This window comes from Fusarium phalaenopsidis (genome assembly GCF_050370095.1).
Source record: "Fusarium phalaenopsidis strain FUZ10S chromosome Unknown contig_32300, whole genome shotgun sequence".
Lineage (NCBI taxonomy): Eukaryota > Fungi > Ascomycota > Sordariomycetes > Hypocreales > Nectriaceae > Fusarium > Fusarium phalaenopsidis.
The window spans coordinates 48,800-74,767 of record NW_028145406.1 but is presented as its reverse complement, the minus strand read 5'-3'; the positions used below and the strand labels follow the sequence as shown (position 1 = coordinate 74,767).

The window sequence follows — 25,968 nt, the reverse complement described above, 5'->3', positions numbered from 1 at the left end:
TGGTACGCACACGCGCAGGGCGTGAAGTCAAAACACCGCGAAAATATTAAAATACACTTGATTCTAAAATGAAATTCGAAAATCATTTTATAGGTTTTATTTTTAGTGAATTTTTAACATATGGTTGAAAAATAGCATTTTGTATGGGGGAATTTTTTTTTTTGCTATACGGTAGGTGGGTACGTACGGCAGGTGGGTACTGCATGGTAGCTAGCAATGCATGCAGCAATAAGACTCCCTATCGCCAGATTCATAAACCGCCCACCTCCCCAATCTACACACGGATGGTCTATACCTATCATTCAGCTGTCAACCTTAATCGCGTTCTGCACTCCTCGCTATACCGTTTTGTGGAAAATCGTCATCATACTGCATAAGATCATGTGTCACCAATGGGGCCTCATGGGGACAAAGAACTAAATGAACAAAGAAACTCCTCTCCCCTTCCACACCGTCTTCGCATCTTCTAGCCTCGATCGGACACAGACACTCTACAGTGCCCTCTATTTGGCGCCTTTGCCTCTCTCGGCTAGGGCGAACACCTCACACACATATCTACCCCATCCCTGTGACGGTAGAGTCGCTGCCTCCTTTCGTCGGGCTATCTCCCTCTGCCATGGCACCCGAGACACCGAGCGGTATTTGGACTTCCCGATCCGGATTTCCAGACCACCGGGCCGTCCACTGACGCTCAGGCAGACCAGCTATCAGGAATCTACCTCAATCCTTGCTCGGGTCCCGCAGAGATGGCGATGACTGGCTCCGCCTCGCCCAGTGTTGATACCTCAGCAGACCTACTCCCCCAGGTGCCAGGCGATGAGTCTGAGGCCTTGCCAGTCGAGGAGATCTTCGACCGGGCTGAGGGCGATCAACTCACATCGGATGAGTTTGACCTGCTCGAGAGGTGCGCCCAAATCAGTAAGCAAGTAGGTGGCGTCGACGTGTATCATGCCATCATTCGCGGCCAGACCTCGCAAGAGGCATTGGCTCACTCTTCATACCACGTGCCTCATACTTTAGATCCCCCTGCTAGTCACCCAGGCCATGACGAGCACCACCGAGTATCTTGGATCTAGTGCGTCCATCTCGATTGCCTAGTTCATGCCGCACAGAAGCAGCAGCTCGATGTGTACCCAGCCCGGGTGGAAGGGGAGCCGGTCCGCTGCCTCTATGCCACACACGAGTCGTTTCTATTCGATCGAGTAGTGGCGCGAGAGAAGGGGTACGTAATTTTGCGCCGGTATTGACGCGCGTGGTGGGCGCAATACTATCATGTGGTGATATCTATGTTTGAGAGACTTCTGCTCGTATTGTACATGGCAGCTGTGTACTTAGGGGGCACATCAGAGTGTGCCTATTAGTGCACCATGATAGAGAAGCTCGGCGTATGTTATTGGCATTATCTACCATTATGTAAGTCCTGATACCTTACCAAGACTTAGATACAGGTTGACCAATGACAATGCTAAACCCTCGCCGTTCCATCAAACCAATACTCCCACATCAGTGCTCACATCCAGACCACATCCGGCGAAACAACAACGAGTAGGCTACATCCAGACACTAGCTCACAGCCTCCTCCTCAGTCAATCATCGCCCAAGTCTGGTCCTCGTCCAGGTTCGGGTCATCGCCCCCCTCATACATCCGCATCCGCTTCTCAAAGTATGCCTCATCAAATGATAGCGTGTGCTGGTACATCGGCTCGATATATGATTGAAGCGTCTTGATCAGTGCCGCCGCCGTCTCTACACTGGGCGAATTGGCCGAGGTGAGCTGGTATATGTCGCTTAGGAGGGCGCGGAATTGTACAGACGGCTGACCATGGTGGGAAAGACGTGCCATCGATAGGCAAACCGATGTGATCGGGAACAGGAAGTGTCGAGCGAAGCTCGCTGGGGCGTATCGAAACTCGGTAACCACGATGTCCTCCTCCGGTGTGCCAGTCCTAGAACTGCCTCGGCCATCCTCTGCCGCGTCCTCTGCTCCACCATACGCGCTCTCCCCTCCGACATCTCCTTGCAGCTGGGGAGGGGGGACATCGTCGTCGTCGCCGGCCCCTTCGCAGTCATCATCCTCAACCTCTCCTTCTTCTTCATCCTCTTCCGTGTGGTGAACGTCGCCGTGAGCCGTTCGCGCGATGAGTTTTTTGGGAGTGTCATCTTCGACCCTGTGGATGCGCACGGCGCGCCTCCTCACATGCCCATTCCTTGGCGCCTTGCATACCCGATCGACAAGGTCGGCGAGACTTCTGGATTCCTAAATCAGCTCCATCTCGCGGCCTCTCTCGGAGACCAGCTGGTGGGGCAAGTCCTCCATCATCTCGTGGCAAGCAGGTGAGCTCGCGCCTTCGGAGTCGGACGTCGTTGGCTCTGGCCAGTCGCGGACCGAGGAGAGGTAAGGGCCACAGTGAGCCTCGCGGTCGGGGCAGAGGACGCCGAAGATGTGCTCCTCCACAACCCATGCGATGGTCAGCAGCCTCTTCAGCGTGCGTAAGATGTCCTCGGAGGTCTCGCCGGGGCAGCTGCCAAAGCTGATGTTGATGTGTGTGCCGTATGACTCGCCCAAGCCGACATGCCCATCAGCCACCCGCCAAATCGTATCCAAGACGCGAGAAACCGTCGGGTAGCCTGCCATCCACTCACGCTCTCCCAGCACCGGGCTGTTGAGCTCGCAAGGCCGCATGCGCCCCTCTCCTCCCGAAATCGAAGCCTCGCATGATGACTCGTACCGGAATCCCCACGAACTGTAGTATCTTGGGAAGGGTGTATCTGAGATGTGGCCGGGCACATGGATGTCATCTCCCTCGTTTCGATCTCCCAGCGAGTACACCTCGTGCTTGGGGGGAGCCTCTCGTGGAATACTGCAGACGGCGTAGTCGTGAAACTATCGCATCGTGCGCCGTGTTGCTGATTGTCCCAGGGCGCAGACGGCCTTGGCCAGGGTATCGTAAATGTGATCACACTGCAGAGCCTCCTGCTCGCTCTCGTATGCTTGTCGTACTGCAGCGGCAGCACCATCGGGAGGTCGGATGTCTTCGGGCACATGGCATGCAAACTCGAGCTCGAGGCCGAAGGAGATCTCGCAGGCGGGCGGCTAACCCTCCCTTTTTGAGCGCTTCGGTCCGGGTAGAGCGATGCTGTTATGGTCTTTTCGCTTGCGACGGGCCGCTAAGCTCGGATGCGGTATGCTTGACATGTCGGGGGGCTCTATCGTGATCGTTATACTCAGTTGTAGATGTGCGGCCTCGTGCAAGGGCGGGGAAAGGTCGAAGGGGGCGGGGATGTTCTTTTCAACTCATGCGCGAGGTGTACTGTCTATGCAAAGTGAAGGCCGGGAGGGGCTTATCGAGAGTTGTGGCTCGATATTCACCTGTGGTTGTGTTATGCTGATGCCTAAACCACTTGTGTAACAAGCAGAGGCATTCTTGTTTTTAATGTGAGCAATTAGAGGCGTAAGATATATGTTTGTGTTTGCTGAGGTGAAATTATAGATCTATAGGTAAGTACTATCGTTTGTTAGTAACAATAAAAGAGGCTATAAAGAGCACGCCCATACCCGTTGGCTCATGTGGGCCAAGGCCCAGGCGAGCCAACCACACCTTCCTTTATCATCACACTTTCTTGGCATACAAGTGTTAAGAAAGTGGCTCTGTCTACACCTAATTCCTTAACAAGGGCACAACAAACATCCCAATCTGCGCTCTGCGCAGCTGTAAGCTGCGGCGATGGCTTCGTCGATGACGAACCCGCCCGCTGCCCCGGACCCCTTCGATCTAGGGATCCACACTCCCGCCAATCTCAATCGAGGAGCCCGTGCAGCCCTCTTGCAGAACAGCCGTCAACGCCCCCGTCGGTGTTTCACCCAGACCCGGGCGGACGGCCCAGACACCGTCTTCACCACTCATCGCCGCCACCACTGCTGCAGCTACGGAAGGAACTGCACGCGAACACCCCTCATCGATCTTCGAACAACGACCAGTTTCTATCATAGAATCGGCCAATGATCTCGCGCGCGAGCGCGTTGAAGAATACAACGCCAAGTTGATGGTCTTCCAGGCCTTTTGCGCCAAGTTCGAAGAAGCCGCCCAGCAATTCACCACCGGACCGCAACAGCGTTTCGCTCAATAATTTGCCGTCAGCTTCCTTGACTCCTGGAAGCGGGAGCTCTCCAGCAACGGATCTACCTCTAAGCCCACGTACAGCAGCGTCACTGCCGCCTCGCCTCCTGTTGCAGGCGACCGTCGGACCCACCCGCCTCGGCAACATCGTCAGCAACAACAGCAACAGCGCCAACAGATTCATCCTCCTCATCGTCAGGGGCAACCGACGACCGCCGCCCCACCCCGACAGGATCTCCGTGTCTTCATCCGTCTAGAACCCGAAGCTCCGGCCCGGGCTCAGAGTAGCTACGCGATCCGGACCCTTATTCGAGAGAAACTCGGTGCCGTTTCAGATAAGATTCGACAAGTATTCCAAGTCAGGTCTGGATGGGCCGTCCAGACTGCCGACCCTGAGACTCGCGACTTCTTCGTAGAAAGCAGGCCGAGTGGGCGGCTGAATTGGGGGCTACGATAGTAGAAACGAATAAGGAATGGTTCACCTATGTGGTCTCAGACTTTCCCACAAAACTGACTGACTTTCGTGGTAACGAGGCGGACAGCGACAATATTGTCAGCGACGAGATAGAAATTCAGACCGGACTCAAGCCTGTTAGCGTACGTCCTGTGCGACAAGTGTCGGATGACCCCTTGACTAAGACCTTACTGGTGTGGGATCTCATTCATGTACGGCCCCGTACACATACGGCCGGGCCTTAGTCAGCAATAACCCGCTGTAACTCCTTTCCTCTCAGCGCCCTAAGGGCCCTATAACTTAGCACCTACAACATCATGGAGGACCTCCCGCCTTTTCAATATTATCCCTCACGAGAAGAGCTTGAGCTTGATCTTGCAATTTACGCAACAATTGGCGGATATAAATGGATTATTCGACGCTCACGTACGCATTGGGGAGGCTCTGAACGGCCTACTATCCTCTATGCTTGCAATCGCTGGCGGCAAGGCTGCCAATTTTCAATCCTTGCCAAAGAAAACTCGTACGAGCTATGGTATCTCCAACAACGCACTGAAGCCCGATTTTCCCACCATAACCACGGGCCCCGAGAGCCCCGAGAGCCTCCTAGCCGGCAGCTGCAAGAGCCGCAAGAGCCCCCTAGCCAGCCGCAAGAGCCCCCTAGCCGGCAGCTACAAGAGCCATTAGAGAAGAAATTGCCCACTTGCAGTAAATGTCATAGAGAAGGCCATAGAAGGGGCGCAAAATGCTGTATTTTACGTGGTCAAGAGAGCCCTTATGGCGCTGAGAGGAAAGGAGTTACAGTGGGTTATTGCTGACTAAGGCCCGGCCGTATGTGTACGGGGCCGTACATGAATGAGATCCCCGGCCGCGCCGCCTTGTTAGTCAGCCAATCCATCCCAGCTGGTTACCCTACACATAGAAACCATTCAACGGCAACCATCTATAAACTCTCCATCTGACTGTGGCTATCGGCAGCCACGGCCCCTCGCCATGACTGTCCTAGTCATGAGCTGCCCCGCGGCTTCTGTCTACTAGCCGTGCCTGGACCACCCCCTGACGGGTAACAGGCTCGATGTAATGCGCCATTTGTGCTGATGACATGCTGGGTAGGGGACACTGTATGGTTAAATCATAGGTAGATTCCCGTAGCTCAGCATGTCCCGCGCTCCCTTATGAGACTTCTGGGGCCTCACGGCCCCCCGGACGAAAAATATACATACATACATACATACATACATACATAAGAGCTGGGAATGGAATCAATAAGGCATTGCACTATTTGCTACCGGTGAATCAGGAATGTCTATCACCTCCATCCCTCCGCTCTCTATCTATGCCTTACTTATTCCGCATCTGACGCGGCGTCATGTAGACTAGTACCACTGAGTCAACGGCTTTCTCAATACCCTCACTTCCTCTGTTAGTAGGCAAGGTGGGTTCGGTGTTTATGTTCGATGGAGACTTTGGAATGTACTTATCGCTGTACCGAGTGGGCTTCGAACGTCCCGCAGGTTGGCGATTTTGGCGATTTTGGCGATGGCGACGGCAACTGATGCCTCGGGGCCCATCTTGATGGCCTGACCGGGGGCCTTCGGCATGTGTGCACCTTAATTTGGCCCTTCCACTTCCTGACGAGCGGCCGGGACGTTGAGGTGTCAATTCCAGACGGCTCGGTGGGCACTGGCCCCTCCTATCTATTTTTATCCACCCTATTCTCGGGCAGCGAAGCACCTGGATTATAATGACCTCGCCGGCCGTGAGGGCCTCACCTTGACACGAGGGCTCCCGAGCGCCAACATGAGCATTTCTACGGCGAGCCCTTCTCTTGCTGGGGATCTTGAGCTCTTGAAAAGCAAGCTAAGCACCAAGAGAAGGATCATCATCATTAGCGGTGCTGGCATCTCGACCAATACAGGCAGTGAGTCTCGCCTCCGCTTTCGCCATCATCAACACCTCTAAGCCAAACTCAATAGTTCCCGACTACCAGAGCTCTTCCCGCTCTAATAACTCCAGCCAGATCGTATATCATGCTTCTGCCTACCTGAGACAGGAGACGGCCGATCGGCTACACACCGATCTCTTGCAGAAGCTCGAATCGGGCCAAAGAGCCATGTTCACCATGTTCGACACATTTGCCGAGGGCTTGGCTCAGTCTGGCCGCCTCCGACGGCATTACGCCCAGAACATCGACTGCCGCCAGTCCAGGCTCGCTCACCTTTCGCGGAAGACAGTATGGCTCCACGGCCGGGCAGACACACTGGTCTGCCAGATAAGACCCTCGCATACCATGCAGGTTACTCCGGAGTCGTTCCCACGGTGGATACAAGCTTCTTGCCCCTCATGTGAAGAAGAGCAGAGCAAGCGGGCTGCGGAGGGCAAGCGACGGCGAAATGTGGGAGAACTGCGAACGAGTGTTCTTCTTTACGGAGAAGATTCTCTCTCTGAATCCAGAATCACAGCTGCATTCAACTACGACCTGGAACATCCCGTTGATGCCGTCTTGATTGTTGGGACACAACTGTCGACCCCCTCACTATTTAGCTTCGTAGACAGGCTTTGTAGAGCAGTCAGGGCGAACAGCCCAGACGGATTAGTAGCATGGGTGAGTAGGACGCCGCCAACACTTGGAGAAGCGTTCCGATCTCTCATCACCTTCGAGTATCTCGGAGACTGTGACGAGTTTTCACGGCAACTGCTGCCATTGGTACCCATTCAGTACCACCTTATGGCAGAGGAGAATATCAGGGGCATGAAGGAAGACCTAGCGCGTCTCACGACAGGGCTGGCTGCTCTCGAAGGGCTACTTGGAGACCCAAGCCTGCTCCAGCAATCTGATACGCAAAAGGGGGCGTCGCACATAAACTCCCTTCTCCTGGTCGGCCACCAGGAGAAGGACGATGGGGCCCATGTTCAAGATGACCACAGTGCAAGTAGCCGGATCGGCTTTGCGGCGTTTTTGGCCAGAGTCAAAGCAGAATTGGGGAATTTCCGGAGCGGGTTAACGAGTCTCGAAAGCAGGATCGAACAGCAAGAAATGTCGCCCACTGAGCCCCCTGAGGAAGGGCAAGACGAGGAGATTTTTGGCCAGGAGAACGCTGCCACCGAGGATGAAACTATGCCGCAGCTTCCCCGGGAGTCAATCGCCGTGACGGCGAGCCAGACACCAACTCCGATGAGAGGCCTCAGGAGCCGCCCGAAGCTCCGAGGGAGAAGAGGAAAGCGGACCAGCATACCGCCAGGACGAAGAAGCGGAGGACGACTGGGAATGGCTTGGCCGATGCGGTTCCGCCGTCACGCAGGAGCGAGGGGGTTCAAGGACTAAAGGATCGAGACACCCTCGAACGGCCGGCGGAGGGCGAGGCTACTGCCAATGATGTCCGTGGCCTTGTGTCGGCTGTGTTGGGCAGGGAAGCCATCCGGCGGTTCACCGAGGCTGTGGAGCACTCAAAAAAGCCACAGGCAGAGCGAGCCCGCAAGCCTCTCGATGAGATCGACCTGGAAGACGGTGACCCGGCCTACAGGTCAATAGCGCTGAGGGGTAGGCAGCTGAGCTATGGCCAAGAGAGGACGACTTTCGAGCGCATCTTGACCAGGTATGATCAACTCCAGTACGCCCGAGGCTACCAGGCCCTGAAGAACGAAAGAGGCTACGACAAGCTGCCACCCGACATCGTCGCCGAGGTCTGCCGGATGAACGGGGTGAGTAGGGAGGCCAGCAAGAAGCGGAACAGGACGGGAAATAAATGGAACAAAGTCTGTGCAAGATTGAAGCACGGCGCGGGACTCCTGGCGTTTCTCCCTCGTCGGGTAGATACCTGGACCTTGCAGAAGAGAAGAGCAGAGAGAGTCTCCAACGATTTCACAAAGAGCTACAGGGAAATGGCCATCTCGAGTCCATATGTGCTGTGGCGATTGCCTGGCTTGAGGCTGTAGATCAAGGGAAGCAGTTCAAACCCAGCGAGGACGTTGACTGGGATGGCCTAGAGGAGGGAGAGATTTTGGAGACGCTTCGGAGATTAACAGCGACGGCATAGACGCAAAAATCCTGAATCCTTCGCAGAATGCAATAGACCCATGGTCTTTCGAGTTCATTGACTGAACATGGTCAGGAAGCGCGCGTGAAGGCATGATCGACAATATCATCTGCGGGAGTACCGGCTCCCAACCTTGGGTTCCCCGTTGTCAACTGACTCTTCTCCCCTCGGCGCGGACTGGCCCGAGCAGGGGCAGTAGAGTGTGCCCGCGAGGTCACCTCCCTATGCTTCATCGACCACGCCCGCTGGACACACTTCACGCGCGAGGCCTCTCCACCTTTCCCATTGCTGGAACAGCACCTCGTGGCCTTTGGGATTCATTTGACGGACCTCCTTGACTTGGTAGCTCCAAGGCTTCCCGACTGCAGTAAAGTGGACGATCTTGGCCTGGTGGTATAGGTCTTTCAGATCCTCCTCGGATGCTGACGTGGAGGACGAGTCGAACCACGGGGGCACGTTCCAATCTTCCCAGTAACTATTTAGGGCAGCGTACTTGCCCAAAAGTCGCAATAGCTTATCCTAAAATAGAATATTTATAATATCCATGTCGTATTGCTGGGGCGATGGGTCGGTCAAGGCATCCTGGACTTGGCGCCACTGCCTCGGGGCTGGCTTTATCAGCATGAGGGTACTGCTTAAATAGGTAGCTTCTAGCCAATATGCACTTGGGGCAAGGAAGTCCTTCATTGGAAGGTCGAAGAGGTGGTCGATATTGCCGAGAATAAGCTGGTCTGCATCGAGAGTGACAATCCTTTCGGGCCCGGCTCGATCTCGTGCATTCTGAAGGACGCAAGCTCTAGTAGGCAACCGCGATAGTAAGCCGCGGCTGAGTCGAAACCTGCGAAACAACACTACACGCAGGCCTTTGCCCGTCACATAAGCCACGAGAGGCTGGGGCACCCATGGTGGTTACCCTAACATGTTCCCAAGCCGCACCATGGGAAACAGGAGGTAGCTCAACTGCCTATAGAGACTGCTACGGAGAACAAGCCGCCACAGCACTTTCCTCACCCTGAGAGGGATAAATACCTTGCCACCCTCCTCTAGGATACCATCGAAACCTTCGTCTTCATCCAAAACTCGGTTGGAGCTTTAACATAGCGGCCGAGCGCCACACTGCTCGGCTTGATTTGGATCCCCCGGCAGCCTCTGCGTAAAATCTCGTTGGAGGGATAAAAGGCGGCCTTTATTCACTTTGGACAGCTCAACTACGGGTATCGGTGATGCGGCGACGTATTTCGCAACCGTCCAGCACTAGTCTGCCCATAAAATGACACTCAAACCCGATGGTTAATGCTCGTCGTCTCGGGAGGTGTACGCATCATATCCAGCATTGCAAGGGCGGCATTTTGGTGCCGAAAAACCCACGTCCCTTGGAACGGCAACCTGTTCCTGCAGCCGAGGTTTCCAGTCTTCCCTGACGCAAGCCCTTGGCGCCTGGGAGACCCGGTGTGTTTGTGTTGACGGGCTTTGATGTCTCCCCTGGCGCCTCGGTTGCCCCTAACCGTAACACATGCCTTGCGGTTATCTTCCGATGCCATCTCCACTGCTGGCACTCCCTGTGAAGCGAGTCCACTCGGCTTACCCTGTTCCGAGCCGGTGTTTCCTTCCGGAAGATCTGTAGGCGATGGCCGGCCGACCCGGTCCGTCGATCGAACACATGATATATCGGTAGCCGCCTATAGCAAGTCAACAAGATTCGCCTCAACATCGTTGCGCAACGGTCAACTAACTCGGGTGGGGAAAGCTTGGGCTTTCTCTGTCGGGCGTTCTGGGACATGGGACAAATAAGTGTCCCTCGGGTCGATGTACATCATAGACTCATCGTGGCGCCAGGCCTCTCCAGGCGATGTCGACCCTCGACATATTCGATCCAGCGCTGCCTGCTGCTGGCAATAGCTCAATGAGGGAATGAACGCCGCGTAGTAACGTCGGTCCTGACTAACCTCACTCTCGGAGACCTCAAAGATGACCATTTGGCGTCAAGAAAAGCGTTCCTCGCGGCGGTGCCACGGGAATTCCCGGGAAGGGATAGGGGAGACTCTGGAGGTTGCCGTGGGAGTTTGGTGCAGAAGTTTACGTAGTTGAACGTGGGCGTGTTGGAAGGAGCATGTAGCTTCATGAAGGTGATGTGTCCCGGTCGAACAAAAGGGGGGGAGGGCAGTCACGTAATGTCTTGTAAGAAATACTGGGTAATACGTCCAATCAGCATCTGCCCGCCCCAGAGATTCTATATGCATGGGCTCGGCCCGGGCTAGGAGGGCGGCAATGGTAAGCCTGACGGATATCCCTTCTAAAACATCATGCTGCGTGGCATGTGTTGATGCCCAAGGCAATGAGTCCTGAGCACTTCTATTTGCGTGCTGGGAAGTCCTGGAGTTAGGATGATGATAAGATTATCCCATGGTAACCTACATTGGGGCGAGTCTTGCTTCTATAATAGCAGCATTCCATTATAGGTCGTAAGAAAAGGCGAAAGACCGAGTGTCAGTGGGCCATAGCCGGAAGAGCTTTTCCTGTATTAGAGGCCAAGCTCGAAATACAGGACGCTCTGTAGTAAATGTGGTGATCCGAGCCATGTACGGACCCATGAGGGGGGTAAACCTCGAACCGTAAAAGCAAAAATAACCCTCTCAACTGTGGTAACTTTGGCCTGGCAGAGGTCTCTGGATACAACGGTGTTGAAACAAGGATCTCCGCTTGGAAAGTTGTGAATCCTGAAGAGCAGGCTGTGAGTGGACTACTGGAGGACTTGGGGAGCAGAAGCCCATCCGGTCTCCGGCGGATGCCGCAGCCCTTTCCCGCCCCATGACGGAGTGGCACGAACCGAAACGCTCGGATTCAATAGTCAATAGAAGACTCCTCATCCTACACAGGAGGGTAGTGATTGGAGGCGATAGCCAGAGGCCAACAGTGATGGGATGCGACGAAGCTGGCACCGAAAAGGGTGAGGGTAACCTGGAGAGGGCTTCGCGCCCGGGCGTTCGATGATCGTTGCTCTCAGTTGCCAGCGATTGTAATCTAATCTGATTTAAAAGTATCTCCGCCCCTTCTGAACCTGATGGACCTCTTCCTGTCCCCGACTGATCCGATCTCCTTGGACCTGTCTCGATTCGCTTTCATCGAGTGTGGCCATGAACTTGTCCCAGTCATATTTTGTCATCCTGCGAACTTCTGCGATAGTCGGGAGTTCGATTAAACCATCCTCGTCCCGGTCCGTCCAAGGCTTTCGAGGGGTTCGAACGTGCTGAACGAGATTTAGTAAGGATTGGCAACTCTTAATCGTGGGGAAGCCCCAGGCTCTGTTCGACCTTACTTCTGTAGAGCCTGATGTTTTTTCAGCCGACCGATCCATGAATCCATTCGTGTTCTGTTCAAGTGGGGGGTGCCCGTGAGTGGAATTTTGTCCGGCTAGGCTTGAGGCATATCGTTTGCCGCCGTCGGAAGCAGCAGGGCTCTTTTGAAGTTCTGCGGTCTCACTGTCGGAACACGGCCCGAAGTCCTTGACTGCCATATGTCAGCAATACTTCGGGTCATGGCCAGTAACCAGACCCCATCGTTTGGAGCTCCTCAAACACCAACCTTTGTGGCCCCATCTGTCAATCATGGCGGTTCTTGCGGGGCTGTAAGACGTACTATCTAGTGCCAGCTCCCCGATGGGCGTACCCCTTCTTTGATCTACATGCGAACTTGGAGTCAGGGAGCCACCAGGCTCATGCAGACAGTCCATGGTGACAGACGAAGCAGCAGGAGGCTGGTTTAGGCGTATGGCCATAAGCTACCTATATAGCAAAGAAGCTCGGCGTGTATACTGTAGATCCCTTATTCATGCTTAGTTACTCTTCTTGGCCATTAGCCAGAACAACCTAGTTACTAACAAGAACGCAGGGGCTATCTGCCAACTTCGCAGGTGGCAAGCGCCAACCTCTGACCCAGTCATCTTCATCCATCACTTTCTTGGTTAGCTGTGGCCCTGTAGCACCATTGCTTGGGTTTCTAGGTTCTTTCTCCGTTATGTGTACCTACCTATGTTAGATAGCTTCGCGCGACTTATTGGCCATACTCTGTGATACCTGAGCTAGTGTTGCCTCCGGGGTTCTGGGCATTGACCTTACCCCGTGGACTGCAATGAGTCTTCGTGCCGGCCACAGCATCATGGCGTGCCAAGCTACGCCCACAAATGAAGGATAAAACTGGCAGCCACTTCTGAGCGTCCTTATCTAGGTACCCAGTGGGGCAAGAAACAAGAGGCATCAATCGCCGTCGATATCACTACCACACCGTCCGCTGCCTTATATTCAGGGCTAACATGCGAGTTACAAATAAAGATACTCCAAGCATGTGCTGAATTGGGGGGATACTATCCTATCCCATCCTAACCAGGTTGAGGGCCATCAAGGGCTCGTTCAACAACACGCTTCGCCTCGGCCGCGATGTACCCCTGAATGAGAGGGCAATCGCAGTGGGCATGCTCATAGAGCTGACACTTCAACTCATACACTTGGCCTTGGAGACACGTCCTCTCGAACAGCAGGGCCTCGTTTTTTCTTGTCTGATCGTCGCAATGGGATGAGATCCGCGTGGCTTCGTTCCTTTTGCGTTGGCGACATTTGGCAGCAGCCTGCCGGTTCCTCTCACGGACCTTTGGCGTGCTTTGTGAGCGCCCAGGCTCGTTGCGGTCGGTTCGGCGCCTTGGTGACGCCTTGGGGCCTGCAGGGCGAGGTTGAGGCGCTGAATGCTCCGGAACGTTGTCAGAGGTAGTGTCCGGTAGAGCAGGGATCGCTTGGTAGGTGTTGGAGATGGGTGGGCTCGTGATGATCGATGGGATTGTCGGGCTGAACCCTGGTGGCATGCAGACGCTCTCATCCGACAAGGCGTAACCCATCTGTTCCTCGTGTAGCGGAAAGCCGGAAAACTCATCTGCTGGCGGATAGGACGGGATGCTTGGGAAGCCTGGCGGAACTTCACCCGTATAGAATGAGCCATACGTCTGCCACCACTCTTGCGGTGGAGGAGGGTAGGCGTCCCCCGGCATCTGGTAGTAGTTGCTCACGGTGTCCATCGAGAGGGAGGTGGGACGTGGTATAGGGTAGGTAGGTCAGGGGGGGCTAGACACTTGGCACGAACAACAACACGACGACACTGGCGAGAAATTGCAAATCTTGGAGCGACGTGTTGTACAAATAAACTCAGGGGAAGGCAATCATATTATCGAGATGGCCTGTAGGGATCTATCTATCGTCGGCTGCATCCTCTACCTTTCCGGAGGCGGACAGGGGTGGAGGCACAACGATCGATCTTCCGGAGCGAAAAGCCAACGCAGATCTAGCATAGCCCCCGCATTGCAGCGCAAGCCAGTTATGCAAAGTACAGTAGTACATATATCAAGTATGATGAGCGATGCAACCCTCCCCGGCCAACCTAGGCGCCCATGAGCCGCCCTCCCCCCCCCATTCGCCCCAGATGTCTGTCAATCCCCGAAGTGAAGAGCCGTTACCTGTCTGGGAGACACCCAAATCATCTCGGGAAGTGTGATCTGCGGGGGCTAGAAAACCACTAAAGCGACCGCATTTTGTTTGAGTCTGCACGGTGGCCTGGAGAAGAAACGCGCCCGTTCCCATCCCTGCCTTGTCTGTTGGGGAGCAGGGATAGTGTCGACGGGGCAAGCTTGCTTGCTTGTGCTGTTGGTTCAGGCCCCAACAAGGACGCGGAGGTTCCGGGGACATTTTCCCCCTCTTCCTCGTAGAGAACACCACCTGCACCATTCGGACCGATACTCCGTGGCCCGCGATGGGCTCATATCGCCCCTACATAACAGTGGTGGTGTTTTTTGGCTCTCCGTCGAGGGGTTCGCCGTTGAGTTGTTGTCTGAGATTGCCGCCATGTGTTGCACGCGCGCCTAATAGCCTGCCCAGCATCGGTGGCAGATCCCATGGTCGGGCCTCTCGCCCAATCACCTTGGCTGATCTGCCTTGAAGGAAATGGCGCGTCGCGCGATATGCGACATGCGCTTTGGCGCCACGCACACGACTCATCGACGGCAAGGAACCCTGGTGTCGGCGCTGTGGGCCTCAAGTGTGTGCGTCCCAAGAAGGATGAAGCCCTGAACTGAACTGCCTTGACTGGCTGAACTGGCCCAGTTGAACCCTTGTATTCATCGCCGTTTAAGGTTTTCCAAGAACCTTTGCCTAGATACCAGCTGACACACGTACTTGGCCAAGCACATGGCGAGAGAGTGGGCATGTGGTTATGCCAACCCTGCACGGTCACTCAACAACAGCCTATCCCTACTCTCGTTTGCGCTGCGGCGAAGGCGTTCCGGCTGCACGTCTAGGCAAGGCGTACATCCACATCATTTCGCAAGCCAAGAAGCCCTCTTATCAACTGTGTAACCCGTCGCCGTCTGGCTGTTTGGCCGTCTGGGAATCGGCAGGCGGCCGACGCAGCCTGGACCGAGGTGGAGCGCCTTGAGATTGGCGCATTCTCGAAGCAAGTAGATCAATTCGGCGGTCAGCGAACCAAGATTCGACCCGTCAGCGTTCGTCATGCCGATAACGTCTATCTCACTGCGAGGCTGATTGGCCATTGGTTACGCTTCTGAAACCTCCCAGTTGCTCAACCAACCTGGCTCCCGGCCCCCTCAGAGCTCTGCATCCACTTGGGTGGCAGGGTGGCCTTGTGCGAGCACGACAATCGGATGTGATGGCGAAGATGTCGTCCAAAAAGCTGCGTCTAACTGGCCGAGCCAGATGAGGTAGGCGTCTCGGTCCTTCACTGAGATATATCCACGGTGTATCTGGAAATCGAGATAGAACCGGTGATCGCGACTCAGCGGATACACGACTGACGTTGTTCACCAGGTGTAGATCTGGAGCATGGTGTCACTGCCAGTCGCAAAGGTCAACATGGAAGATGCCATTGATGGAAGGCTGGTCCACCGAGTTAGGTATAGGGTTATGCCGAGCTCTAATACGAGGTGGTGTGGAAGGGACATTTGCCAAACATGGGCCCGAAGCTTAAAGGGTAGGTTCCAGAAGCAAACCATCCCAAATAGACGGAGGCTAAAAGTGGCAAGAGCGCGGGGTTTATCACTGCCCATCAATCCCAGTCCTGGCAGATGGGACTAGGCAAAGTGGGAGACGCTGTTCATCAGGGTCGAGCCAAGGTTTAGAAGTTTATAGAGGCGCTCATAAACACGGAGCAGGCGTGATAAGGAAGAAGGTTGAAATGGACTCGGGTTTATAACGTCTATAACTACCCGATGTAAATGCTCGCCGTCAAGGCTTATACGGTGACGTGCGAAGGATGTAAGGGATCAACTCAGACCTCGGAAACCACCTCCACGAGCCCACCGAGCCGAAGGAACAGCACTCAAACGCCTCGGCCATGCACGCGAGTCTAAGCCTTCAAGAAGACAGGTTTATTGTGGAGATGGAAGTGTAGCGAGAGACCTGGGCCAAGATCCAGGAGGAGAGTGAGGACCGGGCGCGGACCGAGAAGCCAAGGGGCATTGAGGACGAGGCTCATAGGACTAAAGACGAAGCATATCATGGTTCGAGAAATGCCTTGAAGGGTATTGTCAGGGGATTGCATCAGTTCCGCTCTAAGGCTTGGCAATGTGCAAGCTGTTATGCTGCGTGTCCCCTGTCAGAGCGAGCCGTCATGATGATCAAACACGACGACAACAACCGGAGCGGGTGGCAAGGAGCCCTATCTCGGAATTCGTGTTACCGGTAACTCATTGGGGGTCTCGGGAGAATGGATCAGTGCCAGCGAGTGCCATCGCCCCCAGAAGTTTGGGAGAGGGGGGCAAGGAGAACCCAAACGTGTCCGGCAATCGAGCCATTTGAGACAAGGAGGCATGGGGTAATCACTTGGTTAGATGTGATGCATGGTCGACCGGAGGCTCGCCGTCCAAGTCGCCGTCCAAGTCGTGCCCCCGACGCCACTTGAGCAAATATGACAAGGAGCGCACACTCACGGCCGTAACCGTCTCGAGGTCGTAATAGGAGCGTCATGGACCTCGGCCAAGGAGCGGACCTCCAGAAGGACGGCACGGTTACAAGTCTCCGCGAGGAAGGTTTGTAAGAGCCAACAAACGCAAGGCGCCATGAGGTTGGCGTCCTGGGCTTGACGAGGGATCAACTGCGAGATGCCCCGTCGTGATCCCGACCGTGGTGATTGCCCTATTGGGGGCATCAGCAGTATACCTATAACGCTTCGACTGAGCACTTACTTTTGCGCTGTTCTCCCACCTTTCGCGGGACGAGCTCTGCTCCATCAAGCCAGGTGAGTGACGGTTCTGCCTTGCGCTTCAGCATCTCATGTGAGTATTAGGCACGCAAGACGCCGAACGCGAGCGAGCACCAAAGTGCGACCATGAAAGGTAGAAGAGATGCCATGGCCATCGCGCCTGTGGTTGACGGCGAGCAGCAGCACGAGTCACAGCTGCAACAGCCGGTCACAACCTCGCACCCTCCTGGGCCCCCGTCGGCCCCCTCGCCCACGCTACAGCTGCAATGGCCGCCGTTGAAGCAGAATGGTGCTGGCCAAGACGACAGTGAGACTAGCCTCCCTCCCCTCTCTACTGTTATTCCTGCGGCCCTTCACGGCAGCGGGACGTGGCCGATCCAACGCTGGGATGGGGGAATGCTCTCCCACTCCCCGCAGCAGAATGGCCCTGCATCATCACACGCGGGCTCTCAAGTGTCCGGGACGGCAACTTACCGCCTTGATGGGGGCATCCGACAGCGCGTTCCGATCGCCTGCGTGTACTGCCGACATCGAAAGGTATGTGAAGCGTCTCCCCAGGAGGGCAGGTCTCTCTCTCTGACCGATCATCCAGATACGGTGCAGTGGCCATCTGTATGTCATCGATGGCAAGTGTCTCAATTGCGCGCACTTCAAGCGCCAATGTGTCTTTCGCGCCATAGGTTCCGGTCCTCCAGCCGCGTTTATTCCTCTTCTAGGCCCATCTGGCGAGCCGAGACTCATCCCGCAAGGCGTTCCTGGGCCGTCTGCAAGCCTCGGACACCAGGCACAGTCGAGCTATGGGGGGGTTGATATGAACTACAGCGCCCCCGCCGGCCAACAGTCGACAGCGCCAGCCATGGGGGGCGCACCCCCTGTCACGCAGGGATCGTCACTCCACGGCCAACGTCCTGTGCCACAAGCCCCGGCAGAGAACCCCTTGGCGGATGGAGGCAGAGGCTCGATCATGAGATTGAGCCACATCCTCGAAGCAAACCCGGAATAGCGATGTCGGAGTTGGTGGATCGGGTTTGCCCAATAGTGCAATGGGGAAAGCATCCATGACTTTAGCCTGGGTCTTCGTCTAGTTAGCATCACCTCGCAACGAACTGCATCGCATTCTATCCAGCGGGGGACCTCGGCTACATACCCATGGCCAGTGAACGTTTGGAGGGGCCAGTCTACGAGCGCTTCTATTTCCATTTAGGCGAATTGAGATAAGATCGGTAATGTCCGACCTCAGCAAGAGATTATCGCTCCGATCATGTTGGTTTGGTTGTTGGTCAGACCCCGGCTCAACACCATCACGCAAAATTAGCAAAGAGTTTCGCCCACAATTGCCTCGTACTAGCCCGTTATGCCGGCCACCTTAACCCCTTGACTCCGGACTGAGCTGTGAATGACTCTTGTCCACCGTCACATGGCTGGCGTCGCATGCGCTCACTCGCAGGCGGATTATGGTTGTTGGTCCAGGGGCAGAGATGCCATCTCCTCTCTGTTGGTCTTTGTGTCCAAGAGCACCGACGTGGTCGGATCTGCCGGATGACCGGAACCGGGTGAGTCGATGATCCCCGTCGAGCCATCAACATGCATCATTCATCACGAGTCTGAGATGGGGAGGAGGGGGCGTTTGGTGTTGGCTCTGTTGGGCGGCCTAGAGGGCGGCGACAATGCTTCAAACTCTGGGGTTGGATGATGGTGATGAACGAATGCACACGGACCTCGTCGTTCAGCGTCCAGCCCCGCAGAGCGCGGGGCATCTGGGGAGCATTGGGAGACAGAGGGTCATTCGGCTGCTCCGTTCCGCATCGCACTGCTTCCCTGTCCTTGGCTGCCCATTCTTCCCCCGACATCGTCAATGTTGCTCAGACGCCCTTGGCTCTGTGCATGCATGTCCTTTGGCCCCAACGCCGGCATGATCGTATTGCCAAGCCGTTGCAAAGCGCTCTCGACTGGTAAGAGAACCTTCGAAGCCTCCATCATCGTCACAGCAAAGCAGGGCTGGCCCCGTTCCCAGATAGCCCCATCCTCGACAGAGCAGCACCGCACGACACCGAAGCCTCATCAAACCACCTGTGTGTAACAGAAGCGGCCGGCCGAAGCGATCCACGTCCAGCTTGAGCCGAAGAGCCTGGACGAGGATACGACGATGGATGGTCCCGTTGCTGCCCAAGTCGCAAGGTTCCAATACGCCTTCACCGTCCCATCGTCCTTGGGATAATGGAAGCATTTGTCGACGCAAAAGCTCACGGGCGCGCTGCTCCTGTCTCTGGGCTGCGCGCTCCGGCCTAAGCAATTCTCTCAAAGCAAGGAGATGCCCATGCCTCCCGCGAAATCGGCATCCAGATGCACGATCGCTACCTCTGCCCACCCAGGGACTGCTCTCAACCTTCAGAGGCGCCAGGTGCTGCCATGCAGGGTGCCGCCGTGTTTGGAAAGAAGCCGCCCCCATAGAAAGGGCCAGAGGAGAGAAAAGATTCTATATTTTGTGGCCATGGGGGATGAGGAAGGGGCAAGGGATGCTCGTCTATTATTAACTCGTGATCGTGGCTCAACAGAGGACTCTGGGGACCGAGTTGATTATAGGTGCCTCTTTGTTTAGATTCTTCCAGCATAAGAGAGTTGCAGGAAGTCTGTCTTGAAAGGAAGCGATGGAAATAGACCTCCGTAAATATATCCTCGACTGATTCATGTGGAGATGATCACTTGAGCAGAGCCGTTAAATATGACGGGGTATCATCAAGCCAAGACCTCAGTAGAAGCCTGCGCAGATAAAAGGCCTATTTCCCCTCCACTCTGCTTCCTCAATGATGAAACCTCCGGACCCTTCTCCGGACCCTTTGAAGCCAAGTTGGAACGACTGTGTGAAGGCGTTGTCCCTCATGTTCCAACGCCTGAAAAAGATGACAGAGAAAGAGAAGAAGGCGTTAGTAAAGGACTATGGGCCGATGTATGAAGCAAAGTTTTGTCTGAACGTTCTTCCCGGCCTTGCAGATAAGGTAAAGGATGATATGTCGGAGAAGGATGATATGTCGGAGAAGGATGATATGTCGGAGAAGGATGATATGTCGGACAAGGATGATACGTTGGACAAGCCGCCTGCAAAGAAAAGCAGGCGTCGGCTCCCCCGGGATGGGAGGAAAAGCCCACGGAGACATGCCCGCCGGAAGTGACAGGGGCACGTCATGGAGCGAGTAATGGCTGGAACAACGTCTACACGGGTTCAAGGGAACGCATGACCCGTACATTGCAACAGTTGGGGGAATTGGGATAAAGGCACGTCGAACTCAGTAACTTAGAGTAGTTAGCAATATCCCTACACCTGATAGCAGAAGCTCAAGAGTAGGAGAACAATGTGGGCGAACAGCTTTAAAAACTTGACGAGGACTCTATCAGTGGTCCCACTGCATACCGTGACCGTGGGGAAGGGCTGTCTGTGACGGCAAGTCCGTCACTGCCCAGGATTCTTTGCCCTTCCATCAAACCTATAGCACAAAAGGCCAAGCAAGGTGAGTGTTGGTTATCGTGAGCGGCAAACCATGTTCCCTCACAAGGAGGTACCCAAGACACACTTTGATCGCAAATATGGACGGAACACTACATCGGGGCCAAGCCAAAGATAGAGCGGCCGCCCTTGGTCATCCAGAGCCCTACCGCCCTTATAAGGACCATCATCCGCTATGCTTGTCGGTGCCCGTCAGGAATGAAGCACGTTGATCTGCTAATCTACGCTTCCGTCCCGGCTGCTCTGGCTGTTGCTCGCCCCTGCAATCCGGGCAGCAGTGGTCAGGACCATGGCGAAGTTCCGGCTGAGCCAGATCCGAGTTATACCGCCTACCACCAGCCAACAAACCCTCTTCCCGTATCGACCGACGAGCCAAGCTACGGAAATGACGGCGAACCGGTGGGGCAGGTTCACTATGGAGAACTTACGTACTACGATGTCGGCCTTGGGGCCTGTGGGGAGGATCACGCAGGCCAGGATGAATCGGTGAGCATCGTGGCTCTGTCTGCCGGGCTTATGGGCCGGCAGGGTAATGGCAACCCTTACTGCGGCAGAACGATCACCCTTAAAGCTAATGGGGCCACCGCTACTGCTGTCGTTAAAGATAAGTGTGAGGGCTGTGCCTTCAACGACATCGACGTAAGCAAGAAGGTTTTCAAGTCATTGTGGGGTAGTTTGGTGCCAGGCCGCACGCCTGTGGAGTGGTACTTTAACGATTAGTCTTTTTGAGTCGTTATGCCCGTCCTGATGCTGGGATATCAGGAAGGACCCCGTTGGCTTCTTTATGGGTAGCAGCTGCGAGTAATCCATTTGACAGCAAGGATGAATTGCATCGAACCGGATGCTCGGGACGTGGTAGGGTATATAGCGCTAATATAATATGTTTGAAGAGCAGGTTGTGTCAAGTAGGGCTTGGCGCCTGGAGAGCTAGCATCAAGAACAGCGCGTATCCTGCCATCCTATATGATAAGGATGAGTGAGCCAGATGGGCCAAGGCATGGTGGCTAGATCTCTATGATGGAGGATAGGGACTTTCGATCTCCTTACTTAGAGCTTCTGGTACTTATCCCATGGGCTGCAAGCCGCCTCCGCACCGTATTCGTGCCCTTCGAAGACTTGAGATCGATGGCGCGGATTAAACAACGCCTATTACGCTACCAACATGAGGCACCGGAACAGGTTCGAAGATCGGCGTGCGCAATGCTTCGCCATGCTAATTCCGGACTATATGCTATTGGCACATCATGCGATGTCGCAAGCTGCGGGCAGACAGGCAAAGGTATGCCCTTCCCTGATCACGGTAGTTGTGGTTCACGACCAACGTAGATTGGGGCGAAGTTCCAAAGCAGGCAATGGGACGTCCTATTCCTGGCCATCATTAACCAAGGCATATGGAGCTGGCTGCGCGTCGAGGTAGCCGGCAGCCTCTTTTAGAGACGTCATCGAGCCAAAGAGAGGGCATGTGTTGGTAGAGCCTTCATCGGGAAGGCTCAAGATGGCGCCAGATCTGATACTATTTCCGGTGCCCATGGACGTTTGCGGTATATAAATGATCGAGGGATCCGTATCTCCCCAGCTGAAACATTACTGATCAATGAAGAACGCTCCTGGAAGAAAGACGACGCGCAGCGCCACGCCTAACGTGCCCAAAAAAAAACCCAACATTCGGGGCAGAGTGAAGTTCGGGGGGACCCAGCCGAAGTGTAAAACTGAGCAAGGATGGCAGGACGACTGCGTCAAGAAGTTGAAGCAAGCGAAGACGAGCTGTGAAGCCTTTTTATCTTCGGCCAACAAGGTCATCAACCAAGTGTCAGGGAACAGAGGTGACAGCGAGTCAGAGGATAGCGATGGCCATGAAAGTGACGACTCGCAGGGCAGGGGCAGTGTCGAGGGTGACAGGTCCAGCAGCGAATATAGTACCGGTGACAGTTCAACAGCCAGCCAATCGAGCGAGGCGGGATCGAGCAGTGATGAAGCACGCCGCCCTGGTCGTAGGTCGCGAGCTAAGAAATGATGAAGGGTTTCGTCGTGCCACTGTGGGGACGCCAACCGTGCGCAGGTGAGGGCGAAGTTGATGAAGGAAATGTAAGATGGCGGCATTTCTTAGCACGGGGAACTGGAAATCCTCGCAGTTAGGCCTTCACACACATAATATAATCCCTCACCAGGCGCCCCGGACGGAGCGTAGCATGTTATTCATTGAGATATAGTGCCCCAGATCAGGAAGACCTGGCCGTCGTGATGACAGTCGCAAAGATTGGATGAGAGAGGGTCCGGGATGAATGTCAAGGGACGAGTTTCTATAACAACCCCGCCCACATGCTGTCGTTGTTTTTGGGTTTGACTTTCAGCCGCATATGTCAGAGCCGTAGTCCTGTAGGAAAAACGGGTGGCATGTAGACGGCCAGGTTACAATTGCGCGCACCAATAGCGTCGCCACCCGGTGTCACCGCCACCTGTGTCACATGTCAAGTTGTGGACCATGGGGTGCATACCTAGCTCAAGATAATGATTCTAGCTCTACCGGTACGGAAGGGGTGCTCACGATTCATCTAGTCTTGATGTACACCTCTAAAGACCCTCGAGCTAGCACCCCGACCGAGGCCTGATATGCCTCCCCAGGTCTCATTAGTCATGACAAATGTCTTGCGCTGTTTTAGACTGGGGTTTGACGCCGCCATGAGCAGTGCGCCGCTCCATCTCTGCTCCGCCTCTCCCCATGACATCATTGGAGAAGGGCACTCGGAGGGAGCGTGGATAAGCTACGGGAGAATCGATAGGTGAAGGGGTCGCAGGGGAATGGCCCCTGAGCGGCCGGGCGGGGCGGAGTTGGAATCGTGCCGGAGGATCACGGAGCCTCGGACAGGCCCGCAGCCGTCACGTCGTCACATTTCTTGGGGTCAAGAATGTTTGTGTAGCATATGTAAGCCTTCACGGCCTGCCATTGCAAGGGCCGGGCGGTCGCCCCTGTCTGGTGATTTCCTAGCAATTCCATGCTTGAAGGTCTGGCACAGCTATCTGTGGTCTGGGGAAGGAGGATTGGGCTATTGACCAAGCGTGGAGCATTACTGGGGGGGGACGGTTCGTCCTCCATCTGTCGACGCATATGTCTCCCGACACGCTTAAAGGCGGACTATTTCTGGGGTGTGTTATCTCCGGAGAAGCGCTTAGGTATCTTGGTGCGCCCGAAAAAAAGGAAGCCAAGCTCTTATCAAGGTTGCATGAGTTTAGTTTCTAATTGTAAAGCATCCCTATTAGAATTAGATAAGGTATAACAACCTGCCGGAAACTATCCATGTCCTCTAACATGCACTGTCATGGAAGCGAGCGGAACCCATTTCACTCTAGTAAACAACTGTGCTCAGACAATCTGGCCCGCATTCACGGGCAACACATCTTATGAAGGCCGGCCGATGTGGCTGCTCCAGACCCAGCTGCTGGGGCTCCTCTGCGGCCAATGTTACACTTCTCGAGGTCACGGCGACGGCTGAGGAGATCGGGTATAACCTGAGTCTGAGTCTCGGTGAGTAGGTAGCGGCGTGGGACGATCAAGGGAACAAGAATATGCGGACAGCCCCAAGAGCCAGTACTAATCATTCTCTCAGTGGACGGCTTTACTATGGGCATGTCTGTGATCCCTGACAATGAGAACCGCCCTCGGCTGGCCTGAAAGGTGCCCCCGTACCTTGGAGGGCAGCATACATCTAGCACGTTTGTGCCCCGCCAGTAACCCGATCTTGGCAGAGCCTGGGAAAAGCCCGGAGAGCCTCGAGCAGGCGTATGGGTGCCTATCTGACTGCTCGCTTTATAGTCAGGACTGGTACTGCTGCAGGGGGCCATATGAGGATCCGAAGAGATGCAAGTCGAGGAACCCGTGGTTCAAACAAGCTTGTCCCGACGCGTATAGCTATGCATACGACGATCCAGCTGCGGCCAGAAAATGTGGGTTTTCCGACATAACTATTGTCTTTGGACTGCAAGGGAGCATAAGCGCTACATGCAATAGCTGCATAGGAGCGAAGACCACGCACGGTTGGTCCGTGAGGATTGAGGCGGAAGCAGGACGAGGCGGGTCAGGCCAAGTAGAGAAATGTAGAAAGTCCTGAATGTATTCAATAGCAGGCTATATAGTTGAGAAATGCCAACTTGAATGATTGAGAGCAGTCACAGCGGGCTCAGGTAGAGTTTCAACTGTCGTCAGGTAGAGTCGAACAAATGGGGCCTCCCCGGTCCTCAATAGATAAGACTATCAAACCGTCAACTTAATACCTACGCTCTGTTTACAATATTACTACTGTATCAATGGGAAAAGCAATTTTCACGTATTATGTGCATAGTACACTATGCCCGATAACCCTTCTCAGAGACGTCCGAGGTACCGGCAGTGGTGTGTATAGACTCTAACATGCGATGTTCTAATATAATGTTATATTTATAGTAGGGGCGAGCCGTCGCAGTGGAACCATATCTAGCGCCTCTTGAATCAGTGCCGCCGTCAATCATTTCATCTCTACCTCTTCCGCCTGGCTCTCCCACTTACAAGCTATAGCAGCTATTGACCCCATGCCCCGGAAACCCTCTTCGTTCGGCCAAATGTCACGCTGGACTTGCAGATGGATTTGCCATGAGTGCGGCCGACAGTTCGATATCGCGGTGACTAATAGATGTCTCTACGACGGCCACCGGTTCTGCCTCAACAGAGAGATGAAAGCTACGTCGGCGACGGAAAGACATAGGAGAAAGCGTCGCCTTTGCGAAGAGATTATAAATATCGGGGGAGTCTTAGGACATGAGCCACAGCTGGGCCCTCACAGCTGCTGGGCGGACTGCCGATATCCCCTTCAATGCAGGGAAACGCCAAGATATAGGAACCTTCGGAGAGAGCTTCGCCGGAGGGCTCTACGGAACCGGCTTGCCGCTCAAGCCGTCTTTTCGAGCAACGGGCGACCCTTGGCTAGGGAGGAACTTTGATCTGGATGCGGGGGGTTTTGGCTAGTGCCCATTGAGGGCCCAGGGAAGCGGATAATGCAACCGAATGGCTCCGCCGCTCTTTGGAACCGACCATCCCTTTCAATGATCAGTGGAGGAAGATGGGAGGCAAGCACAAGAGTCTTCCAGTCCACGTATCTAGTGTGTAGCACCCAGTTTGGTATCACCATCGGCTGTTCTATGCTTGAACCTCTCCCTTGATTGCTATGATGTATCAACCCTCGCACACTCTCTCATATCTCTTGCCACCCGCAAAGACAGACCTTGCGTAAACAAGACTGTGACCAGCTCAGGATACAGTCGAATCCGATTGCAGCAGGTATCATCCAGTTGCGTGTTTCAACGGGCACGCTATCGGTAAGGGGGCCGTGAGTCGGAGATGCCGCCCTGCCCGGCGTGTTGTTCTTCCGAATGTCAGCGAATCAGGTTTCACAGCTCTCAACAGGCTACCCGGGGATCTGACTTGCCCCCTCCTAGTCGGCACATACCGCAACCATTTGAGCGCCAGCCCATCCGTCCTCCTTCTCTTGTTGAGCGTAGTCGAGCGTGTGAGGGGGCGGCGCGATCACAGACCACAGCTCCAGCATGTCTTCAAATCTCGAATCAAGCTCATCG

General features: G+C 54.9%; 4 protein-coding genes across 4 annotated transcripts; 2 read left to right on the top strand and 2 right to left on the bottom strand.

Annotated features, from left to right (window-relative positions):
* Positions 1-1,582: 1,582 nt before the first annotated feature.
* On the bottom strand, positions 1,583-3,045 carry LRP88_07365 (uncharacterized protein; the record flags this gene model as incomplete). The annotated part of the gene is made up of 3 exons (XM_083243895.1): positions 1,583-2,249; positions 2,361-2,884; positions 3,016-3,045. The coding sequence occupies 3 exons, from the start codon at positions 3,043-3,045 to the stop codon at positions 1,583-1,585; spliced, it is 1,221 nt and encodes a 406-aa protein (XP_083100330.1).
* A 3,327-nt stretch (positions 3,046-6,372) lies between these two features.
* On the top strand, positions 6,373-8,705 carry LRP88_07364 (uncharacterized protein; the record flags this gene model as incomplete). The annotated part of the gene is made up of 4 exons (XM_083243894.1): positions 6,373-6,493; positions 6,549-7,505; positions 7,736-8,274; positions 8,685-8,705. The coding sequence occupies 4 exons, from the start codon at positions 6,373-6,375 to the stop codon at positions 8,703-8,705; spliced, it is 1,638 nt and encodes a 545-aa protein (XP_083100329.1).
* Positions 8,706-12,984: 4,279 nt separating this feature from the next.
* LRP88_07363 (bZIP transcription factor) lies at positions 12,985-13,671 on the bottom strand (the record flags this gene model as incomplete). Its single annotated transcript, XM_083243893.1, has 1 exon — positions 12,985-13,671. The coding sequence occupies one exon, from the start codon at positions 13,669-13,671 to the stop codon at positions 12,985-12,987; it is 687 nt and encodes a 228-aa protein (XP_083100328.1).
* A 6,891-nt stretch (positions 13,672-20,562) lies between these two features.
* LRP88_07362 (RlpA-like double-psi beta-barrel domain-containing protein) lies at positions 20,563-21,084 on the top strand (the record flags this gene model as incomplete). Its single annotated transcript, XM_083243892.1, has 1 exon — positions 20,563-21,084. The coding sequence occupies one exon, from the start codon at positions 20,563-20,565 to the stop codon at positions 21,082-21,084; it is 522 nt and encodes a 173-aa protein (XP_083100327.1).
* Between the last annotated feature and the right edge of the window lie 4,884 nt (positions 21,085-25,968).